We start from the raw sequence: 11472 nt of genomic DNA on the forward strand, positions 1-11472 counted from the left end.
AGGACAAGGTTCCTTCTAAGATAAGAACTTGGATTAAACTTCTTTGTATTTCTCATTCCATTCAACCTTCTTATATAATAGTTTCAATACAACTTGTAACAAACTTTCTAACAAACTATAACAACTTATAATTTGCTAATTATTTAATGGTTGCAATAGATTTATGTTGGTGTTTCCTTGGTGCTGAATATTGGCGCACTACCTTGGTGTTGCTTCAAGTCTCGTAATCTTGCAGGTAACTTAGGCATATGGTCTTTCTTTTGGGCTTCTCTGTAGTATTGGGTTCTTGTTCTGGTATTTTGCTAACATGTAACAATTCTCAGATTTTACTTCGAAGGGATAACATTTGATAGCTGTTACAATTACATCAATTCCATAGCCTTTACCCCCTCTCCTATCAATTATGTTATTAAGGGTAGTCCTTAGAGCCTTTCTTAAAACATCATAAAACCCAATTTCAGTGTGATTAAGGCCAGGACAGTAGTGACACCCTAAAACTGAACCACCCTTATAGTACACTGTAGGATGCAAAAACCAGTGCCTAATTGATAGCACAATAATGTTATCGTCGCCGTTCAGGTAGACAAGATTCGGGGTTGAACCAGTGGATAACATGCAAAGAAGGGACTCTAATTGGTTCCTAGGCATTGAGTCCCCAACAAATGCTACATGCTTGTTGCTAATGAGTTGGAGAAAAGTTTGAGGCTTAAACCTTGGAAGACTGCATTGACTTGGTTTCCATCTCCAGTATAGATAGCCAGAGTCAGGCCTTCCACGTGTTATGCAATTCTGGCCCTCTTTGATTGTACCACAAGTTGTACTATTGTACAAAGGGCCTCTCCTATCTCGGATCCATTTGCCATCAAAGTAGTCATATGAGGTCTCATAAGTTTTTTCCTTTTCAGCCAATAAGGAACATGTAAATGTAGTGAACCAACAAATCCTACATCCCAAGTTGCTAATTAGTAATTACAATTCGACAAAACTTAGATATATATAGTTCCTTTGATGCTTTTATGTTGTTGTCAAACAAACCAAGATTGGAATTTTATCTATGTTGCCAACAAAGAAACATGTAAGTCTAGTGAAGCAACAAATCCTACATCCCCAAGTTGCTAATTAATTGCAATTTGACAAAACTTAGATACAGTTCCATTGATGCTTTTGTGTTGTTGTCTAATCAAAATTGAAATTTTACCTCAAATAATCTATGTGGAAATTTAATGCAACCCTTTATTATTATTACAAATTAATAAAACTCCAGTTCTGAATTTAAAAACAATACTAAAATTGCATGTAATTTTTGTCAACTATAACTCAAGAAAAAAAACTAGCAACAGTATAGTTTTGACTAAATGAAATTATCAATTTAAGCACACTTTATACACTGCTGAAAACACACTTTATATTAATTTGTCCCAACTAGGAACTATTTAGATAAGCTTTGTCCTTAAATACCTAGCGATATTGATACCATAACATAGAACATGATGTTTACTTGCTTCTAACTACACTAGTTTTATTTTACATTGGTAAAATGCATAAATAGTCAAAAAAAGCTACAAATCCTGCAAAGTTATCCTCCATCACTGAGTTCTTAGATGCAAGTCAAGAGCTTACAGAGCTAGAACTTGTCCTCCCATCAGCCACTGCTCCATAACAAGTCAGATCGAAATATTCTAATAGTGTTGAATATAACTCAATGTATTCAGTTAAGCCATCAGAAAGGCTATTATCTAGTGAAGGTGGTTCAGCTGAATCAGCAGGAGGAATTTCATATGGGGCAGGATAATCAACTAGAGGTTCTGGAGCTAAAATGGTTGAATCCCTAGCAAATGCTATGTCAATTTCAGAACTAACTATATAAACAACTGCTATACTCAAAGCTTAATGCTAGTATATTCTTCATTTTTGGCACAGATCCTGAAAGTATGATTTATTAACTCCTAGTCTCCTACTACTATTATTAGCACTTTTGCATGGGACTGACTGTTTTTAATATGTTTAGTTTATAATCTTAAGTTGCTTGAATTATGCTCAACTTAATCTTGTTATATGCTAAACATAGAGTTTTTCTTTAAAATTGTAACTGTTTGACACATTCATAAGCTTTTATGTTGTCATAAATTTCATTTAGTACTATGCAAGTTTTAGAAATAGATCCTGCATGGTAATGGTGCACAATTAATTGGTCTGACTACTTGAAAGGGGTATTCTACGACAAGGAAACATGACAATCCATGTGTATGGCTTTAGGGATTTATCCCCCCTTAATGGAATATGGCTTTAGGGTGTATTTTTTATTTTGGCCTTACACTTTTTACACTTTATTTTAATTCAAAAAATTGTATTCTATTTCTATTTTTTCTATTTTCTTCCTCTAAACCAAATACACACTTATTATTCCTTTCTCCCTTCTTGGACCGCAAGTGAGACCCCTCAAGCACCACTCTAGTAGTGAGCTTCTCCTATGCCCCTAGCAAGGTATAATACCAGATAAAAAATATGGGATACATCAATAGTTTTCTTTCGGTCTACTGGATACATCAATAGTAATAACGAATGCTCTAATGTAACCACTTTGAAAAAAGACAAAGTTGTAACTTGGTTGATCATCTTTTGCTTCATACTTTATAACACAAAAGAATTGAAATGAAAAACTACTTCATAATTAGAATTGGTAAACATTACTAGCAAGTTACAACATCAAGTCTTCATTCTCTGGTATTTTGTGATAAACTTAATAACCAAGAATGACATACTGAAGCAACATCATAGTCGCTGTCTACCTTGAAGCAGACAAGAAAAGTCACACGGCTAAGATCATTGGCGACTAGACCAGCTGGGGCAAACAGACCGATGGTCCACGTTGATCCTACGACCGGGAAGGTCGACAGTCCCCACAAGAAGAAATTAAGAACATATTTGGGGATTATCGCTCGTGATAAGGTCGACATGACATACGAGAATTGGAAGCAAGTCCCTGTTACTCAGAAGGATTTGATATGGGAGGATATTCAGGTATTTTAGTTTTCATCTTGCATTTTGTTTATTAGGCAAAATTTATAATTTACTAACAATAAAACCTAATTTGTTGTTTGTCAGGCTGAATTTGATATCCCTGAAGCATCTGACATTAGGACAAAGAAAAAAATACTTCAGACTGTAGGGGAGCGGTGGAGACAATTTAAGTCTGATTTGACGTCAAAATGGGCACTTGCAGCCGACAAGGACAGCGTGGATGACACTGTTTACGAAAAATACAACATTAGCAAGGAGAAATGGACCCAATTTTGTCAGAGCCGCAGAGACCCCTTGTGGGAGGTATGTACTTTGTCATTTTCATTGTTTTCAAGTTAAAATTCACTTATTATAATACATTGTAATCATAAGTTTCATTAATGTTCAATTTTTGCAAGATGTGCGGAAAAAGGCACAGGCTATCCAGAAGCAAAACACTGCCCCCCACGTGTTGTCTCGTAAGGGTTATGAATATTTAGAACAGAAGCTAATGGCTGAGAAGACAAAGAAAAAACTGGAGGAAGATGCTTAAACCGGAAGCACTACGGCCGTGATTGACCCTCAATCTCCCATCAGACAGCACGTGAAGTGGAAGATGGCCCGCACCAAGAAAACTGGCCAGATGACGTCTGAGGCAGCAAAGGAAATTGCTGAGAAGATTGTAAGTCACTTTCAATTAATAATTGTAATTATTTATGTTTATTCTCTGATTAACTAAACAAATAAATGTGTTATGTACAAGACTCATTGGAGGAGTAGGCATCACAGGGCTCCTTTGTCCCCCATGGACGTCAGGATGTCCTTACTGTTGCCATTGGGTGACCAAAACACCCTGGTCGTGTGCGTGCTGTTGGAGCCGGTGTGACCATCAAGAAATACTTTGGATTGGCTTCACAAACCTCACGCACTTCTTCCTCCATGGCTCCCAAAGAACTAGAGCAGCTGACTCAACAAATCTGGGACCAGCTGGAGGAGTCGATCACAGAAAAAGTGACTCAGCAGCTGATGTTATCCTTCAGCCAGATGCAGTCCCAGCTTCAGTCACAGATGCAATCACAGGGACTTGCACTACCTCCAGAGCCTGAGGTTGGTCCCTCAGCTTCTCGTGTCAGCACAAAGGATAGTTGTGTTGATCCCTTAGGGAACGATCCAGACACAGGTGACTCAGACAAATGCGGGTTGTACATCAAAGAAAATCCTCCCCGCCTAGTTTCCCTAGGAAGAGTTTATGAGGGATCCATAATCGTTCACAACATACCTTTGTTGCATGATCAAGTGAAGGTCGATGTTGAGGAGGTTAAAGATGCAGATGCTCCCATTCCTGTACCCACTGACAAGGTTAACTTAGTGGGGCAGACACTTAATACCTTCCTTGCTTGGCCGACATATCTCGTAAAGCATTTATCAGAACATATATTTTACTGTCATTAAATGCTTCTTATTTCAATTGAATTGTTTACTATAATTGAATTATGTTAATTAACTATGTTGGATAAACAGGGAGTTGTGGGACCAACAAAACCTACAGATAGGCCGGATCATGAGGTCGATGATCCCCTATACCTGATGACATTGACCATCCCACAACCTTTTTTGAAGTCGTTGCAGGTTATGTGGTATGCTACCGTGTTCGAGGTGTTTAATCAAGACTTCCCCTAGTACATAAAGCATGAATATATGTTTGAAATAGCACACGGGGGTCAATGTCTCAGCATCTCTATTATACAGTTGTGGACTCTGTAAGTCAATTTAGATTATTGTTAATTACCTAAGTTATTGTTTAAATTCATACATAATTCGCTTTGTGTTAACAACAATAGGCATTTCACTGAGACAAGTATGCAAGCGGGGAATTCTCATGTGTATGGATTCCTCAAGCCACAGTCCATTCAAAGATCTGGGCAATTGCAATTTGAATCAAAAAGTTACATGAAGAACTGAATGCAGAATTCAAAACGGGATGTCTACTTAGGAGCTTACCTAAATGGGTAAGTATAACTGAACAAATGAATTTAAATAATGTATAATACTACAATAACCTATATTGGTCTCCACTGTAGTGCACACTGGCAAATGGTCGTCATTTTGCCTAAGGAAAATCTTGTTGTCTGGTTTTGTTCCTTGCATGATAGGCCAAGCAACTACCTTAAAGGAATAATTAACATGTCAGTGTTGTTTTCCAATACATTTGCATTAGCATTACTCAGCAACATCAATATTTTAATGTTCCTTGTATTCAACAGTGCTTTGAAAGGACTTGACGATACTCCAGAACCTAAATCCAAGGTTGGTGCTAGGTGGATTGTTGTTAAAGTAAATGATTTAAAGAAAGCTTATACTTATATATATTTTATGTGTATGTACACTAATTTGTAGTTAACATTTAATATCTAAATTTTATTATGTATTTAGTGTAATAGACAAAAAGGAAGCACTGAGTGTGGCTATTACGTGATGCACTGGATGTCCACTATAATCTTAGGAACTTTTAGGAATAATTGGGAAACATTAATTATTTATTTCAAACAAATTTGATTTTGTTATAATTGGTATTACATTATTAACTTATGTTTTATTTTATCATGCAGTATTTTAATGATGTTAGACCATTGGAAGCAGAGAAATTGAAGGCGCTTCACATCCAGTGGGCACAATATTATCTCAAAGTTAGAAATCAAACTTAGGATGTTAGGAAACTTTGTAATTTTAGTTTACTTAATTAGTTTACTAGCTTCCTTTACATTTTTTACAATTGATGTTTCCTTTTAACATTGAATATTCTTTATTGGTAGTTATTAATAAATTATTTATTGATAGTTATCAATTGTAAAAAATCAATTGATAGTTTACTAGCTAGTTTTCTGCTAAAAATTGTTTCAAAACAGAATGCAAATTATATATGTTGTGTTGTGTGGTCTGATTTGAAAATTTTACAGGTTAATTTTTGGGTTTATTGAAAAAATAGATAGTCTATTAAAAAAATTCCTAATAATAACATCGGTTTTTTTAAAAAAAACCGATGTTAACTTCCTAACACGTTAACATCGGTTTTCTACAAAAATTGATGTTAACTTATACGTTAATATCAGTTTTTTTAAAAAACCGATGTTAACTTCCAAATACATTAACATCAGTTTTTGTAACCGATGTTAACGTATAAGTTAACATCAGTTTTATATAAAACTGATGTTAACATTGGTAGTTAACATCGGTTTTAAACTAAAACCAATGTTACAGCCAACACTGTTATGAACATTGATACTTTTTTTTGGTGTAATTCTTATTATATAACATCGGTTATTTAAATAACCGATGTTGTCAATTTTACGTTAACATCGGTTTCAAAAAATCAATGTTAACAATAATACTTTCAACATCGGTTAATAACCGATGTTGAAAGTCATAAATAACCGATGTAAAAGACACATTTTCTAGTAGTGAGGATCTTCGTGCTTAAGATTCTTGAACAACACAACACTTCACTAGTTATGTTAGCATTGATAAAAAAAATTATTCAAATACAAAATAGAAAAACATTCCTTTATCCACTACCTCTATGGAGGAGAAAAGCCCATTCTTTCCATCATTTAATTTAGAAAATATCAGTTAAGTGGATCATATACTTTTTTTGAAATCAACCTTTAATTAGAGTTACACATTTCTTTGCCAATTTTTTCCAATCAATAATTTCATTTATCATTAGTACCCCATAAAGAATCTCCCTCAAAAAGCAAAATTGAGTTGAAGAAATCACAAAATTAAGCACTCATTTTAGCTGACTATCTAAAACTTTTGAAATAATTTTATAAACGCTACCAATAAGAGATATGGGTCTATAATCATTCAAATCCTCAGGGGTGATTTTTCTTAGGACAAGAGCAAGGAAAGAAGTAATTCATTTTGGCAATTAAGCATTATTGTTAAATTAAAATTCATGGCATAAGTCATATACCTCATCTTTATTAACTAAATCATAGTATCTTGTGAAGAAAGAAAAATTGAATCCATATTAGCTCGAGATTGTAATTTAAGTCACAATACCAAAGAACAACCTTAATTTTCTTCATCAAAAAAAGGTAATAGGAGAATAGAATTTTTAGGTTAAAATAATCTTAAAATCATTTGCAAAGGACAACATTGCATTGACTTTGAAAAGTCATTCTAGAAACAAGAACTTACTTCTAATTTTATTTCTTTCTCTCCTTCAATTAGACGATCATCAACCATGATAGCAAATATCTTATTCTAGAATAGATCCTCTTTAGTACTAGGCAGTTCCAGTGAGAAAGACAAACATACAAATGGGTGAAATGAAAAGAAAAAAATTTAACACACTTCACTCTTTTATATGTTTTTCTCTCCTACTAGAACATGAAGACGGAAGAGGATATAGATTCTATCTCTTGTGAGAACAAATGCAAGCTTGCAAAATTCTGGTTGGTAAATAATATAGAAAATTATACACATGATAAAAGGATTATGCTCTTCCTACTCAAGATTTTTCCCAATAACTTGAGACCAAGTCGTTGATGATTATGATGAATTTGTTAAGCATCTATTAGTCATACTCATACATTTTAAAAGAAATTATATGATTCAAAATGTTGATCTCTAACGAAGATTCCACTACTACTTTTTTTATTTTCACTTTTTCAACATCCAACTAACCAATAAAAAAACTCGTCTTCTAGATCTAATAACACCTTGAGCAAAAACTGAAGTAGTAGAATAATTCAAAAGCTTGTATGAGTTAGTTTATGGTAGTTATTATTTGAGGGAAAGACAATTAGATAGTTAAGTAGTTATAACTAACTAAGTTTGTTGTTGTAAGCTCCCTCCATGTATGAAAACTATTCATTGTAAATCATTCAAAGGTGATCAATAATACAAGTCTCATTCTCAATTCTTTATTAATTCCCCTCTAAATAGAAACTCTGTGTGTGTAAACCACCCTTTCTCCAATAGATTTGGTATCAAGAGCCTTGTGCGATCAAGGGAGCTTCTGCTGAAACTGAGAGAAACGTTCATTGTTATTGATCATTGTTGCTACAACCATGGCTGGGAATTCGTGTTTTCTAGGAAATTTACCAATACTTGATGGCAAGAATTGGGGACGATGGAACATTCAAATGAAGGTAATATTTTGGTTTCAAGATGTTCTTGAGATCGTTCAAGCGGGCTACCCAGAATTAGGAGATAGTCCTACAAACACACAAAAAGTCGCGTACAAAGATGCAATGAAACACGATAGCAAAGCCTTGTTCTTGATTCATTAAAGCATGGATACAAGTATTTTTTATAAGATCTCAAAGGCATCTGCAACGAAGAAAGCATGGGATATATTGGAAAGATGCTTCATTGGTGGAGACAAGATTTGAAAGGTGTGGCTTCAATCGTTGTTAAGGCAGTACGAGTTGCTTCATATGGAAGAAGGAGAGCGGGTAGTAGATTATTTCAGTAGAGTGTTGAATCTTGTCAATCAAATGAGAGGATGTAGTGAACAAATCACAGACGTGATAATCATGGAAAATATCATGTTCATGGTGACTCAAAGCATTAACCACATCATTGTAGCCATTGAAGAATCCAAAGAAGTAGAAAATATGAAGATTGAAGAGCTTCAAGGTTCTTTGGAGGCACAAGCATTAAAATTGATTCAAAGGAATCAAGCAAAAGTTGTTGATCAAGCTTTGCAAGCCCAAGTGAAAGAAGGATTAGAGAGGTAGAAAGGAAAGAAAGACAAAGGGAAGTTTGTCAAAAGGGGCTAGAATCATAACCAAGGCAAGCCAAAGGCTGAAGACAAAACAGAATCCTCTCATAATGGAGAAGCTAGTCCCTCAAATACAAAAAGAAGAAAGATAGAATAGAAGCAAGATACAATGCTTCAACTGTGAAAAATGGGGCCACTGTGAAGCTGAATGTTGGCATGGTAAAGGAAAAGGCAAAGGAAAACAGAAAAGTGATGATCAATAGGCACATGTAGCACAGGATGGTGATTCAAATTTGGATCCAATTTTGCTAATGGTAAAAACTTTTTAAGGAAACTCGCCTATAGAGCCTTGGTATTTGGACACTGGGTCTTCAAATCACATGATAGGTCACAAAGACCAAGATCAAGTTGGCTGACAACAAAACTTTGGTTGCTGAAGGTGTAAGGAATATTGTGGTGAAAAGGAATGATGGAAAAATAGTTGTTATAGAAAATCTATTATTTATGTCAGGAATGAAGTGTAATTTGATGAGTGTTGGGTAGCTGGTTTTGACGGGCCTAAGCCTAGCCTGCATCATTATCACTAAGCCTAATTCTGGCTTTTTATTTGTCAAAAATAATTTATTAAGGCTTGAGTTTGACCTGCATAAAGGTCTGCCCTGGCTTGAAGGCCTATATACAAGGCCTGATCAAACCAAGACAAATAATTATAAGTAAAAAATCAGCAAAATAGACATGCTTCTCTTATAAGTTATAAATTACCAAACATGATCTTGTTCTAAAAAAATCTCAAAACAAAAGTCTCAAGGTCATAAACATAAAAGTGATGTGAGTCACGTGATGGACCAAGAGTCCAAGACAAACCCACTATTGAAAGAAGGAAACTGAGGAAGTAGGAATGTATTCAGGCTATAGGAATATGGAAGTAGGAATGGAAGTAATGGAGTGGTTCTAAACTTACACATACCATGTGACTCTTGTGGGCCACATGTATTCCAACAAAAAGGTCCTTGATGGACCACATGACTCTTATGGCCTATATTACAGGTAAGTGAGGTAATTGATAAGTGGAAGTAGGAATGTATTTAGTTTAGACAGACCGTGGACTTTTTTTAAAGCCTATGGCCTTGCCTTTTTAATTAAAAAGAATTTTTAAAAATACTCAAATTTGTCCTTTTTAATAAACAGGACAAGCTAAGCCAGGCCTTAACCAAGCCAGACCGTGGGCCCCTGACAGGTTGTTTGGCCCATTTCAACCCCTATTGATATTTCACATATTTTTTTTATGAATATAGTAGAATGATGTGGTTAGATCTTGTTAAGGCTAAAAGTGAAGTGTTTAATCTCTTTCAAAGATTTCATGCTATGGTTGAAAGGCAAAGTGGAAGGCTCATAAAAATTCTAAGAGCTGATGGTGGTGGAGAGTATATATCAAATGAATTTTAGTCCTTTTGTGAGAATTTTGGTATCTTACATAAAGTTATAGCCCCATATACTCATCAACATAATGGTTTGGATAAGAAAAGAAATAGGATTGTGTTGAATATGGCTAGAAGCATGATGAAATAGAAGAATCTGCCACACATTTTTTAGGGTGAGGTAGTAACTATAGCCACATATTTGTTGAATAGATGCCCTACCAAGAGACTTAAAGAGAAGGTACCAAAAGAATATTGATCTAGCAGGAAACCAATTGTAAGTCATTTGAGAGTGTTTGGCTCACTATGCTTCAAGCATGTACCTGATGAGAAAAGAAAGAAATTGCAAGCTAAAAGTGAAGCCATGATCTTGGTTGGATACCATGCCACTAGTGCCTACAGATTGTATAATCTTCCCAAACAAAAAAATTGAAATTAGCAAGGATGTGGTGGTGTGTGAAAATGAGTTGCGGGACTGGAAAAATCATAGAAACAAGCATGACTCAATCATTCCTATACAACTTGATGAAGTGTAGATTGATGATAAAGGAAATAGAGAGGAACTAAATGAGACTGAAGAGAATACCACTCCTCAAGGTGTTCAGGTTCAGAGACCAGTTTGAGAAAGGCAACCCCCATCAAGGTATGCAGACTTCGAGATGTTGCATGGTAGTGAAGCAACTACTGAAGGGAACTACTTGATGCATTTTGCTTTGCTGGAAGATGTAGAACCTATCAATCATGAAGATGCTTTGAAGGAAGATGCATGGAAGCAAGTCATGATAGAAGAATTAAAATCTATTAAGAGGAATAATACTTGGTAGTTGCCTAAACTACCACCAAACAAGAAGGCAATTGATGTTAAATGGGTTTTTAAGCTTAAATTGAATCTTGGTGGATCTATAGCAAGACATAAGGTGAAGAATGAATTTGAAATGATAGATCTGGGCAAATTGGCTTATTTCTTGGGAATGGAGTTTGTGACAGTCCCAAGTGGGATCATTCTGGATCAGAAGAAGTATGCAATGGATGTCTTGAAGAGGTTCACACTGAAATTGGATAATACAAGTGAAGATGATGAGCTTGTTGATCCAACTTTGTTCAAGTAGTTGGTAGGATCACTAAGATATTTCTGCAATAGTAGGCCATATATCAGTTTTGCAGTTGGCTTGGTGAGTAGGTTCATGGTTGAACCAAGGAAGTCACATTTCATGGTTGCCAACAAAATATTGAGATACCTAAAGGGAACTATGAAGTATGGTATGTTGTTCCCAAGTGAATCAAATCAAGGAGAAGCTGAATTAGTAGGATACACTGATGTTG

The 11472-nt window shown here is 35.1% G+C and overlaps 1 protein-coding gene across 1 annotated transcript; it reads left to right on the forward strand.

Moving 5' to 3' along the window:
• The first annotated feature begins 4962 nt into the window (after positions 1-4962).
• Positions 4963-11258, forward strand: LOC114406699. The gene is made up of 7 exons (XM_028369476.1): positions 4963-5009; positions 5082-5186; positions 5265-5334; positions 5434-5528; positions 5609-5669; positions 10686-10754; positions 10974-11258. The coding sequence occupies exons 1-7, from the start codon at positions 4963-4965 to the stop codon at positions 11256-11258; spliced, it is 732 nt and encodes a 243-aa protein (XP_028225277.1).
• Positions 11259-11472: the final 214 nt, after the last annotated feature.

Source organism: Glycine soja, chromosome 1 (assembly GCF_004193775.1).
Source record: "Glycine soja cultivar W05 chromosome 1, ASM419377v2, whole genome shotgun sequence".
Taxonomy (NCBI): Eukaryota; Viridiplantae; Streptophyta; class Magnoliopsida; order Fabales; family Fabaceae; genus Glycine; species Glycine soja.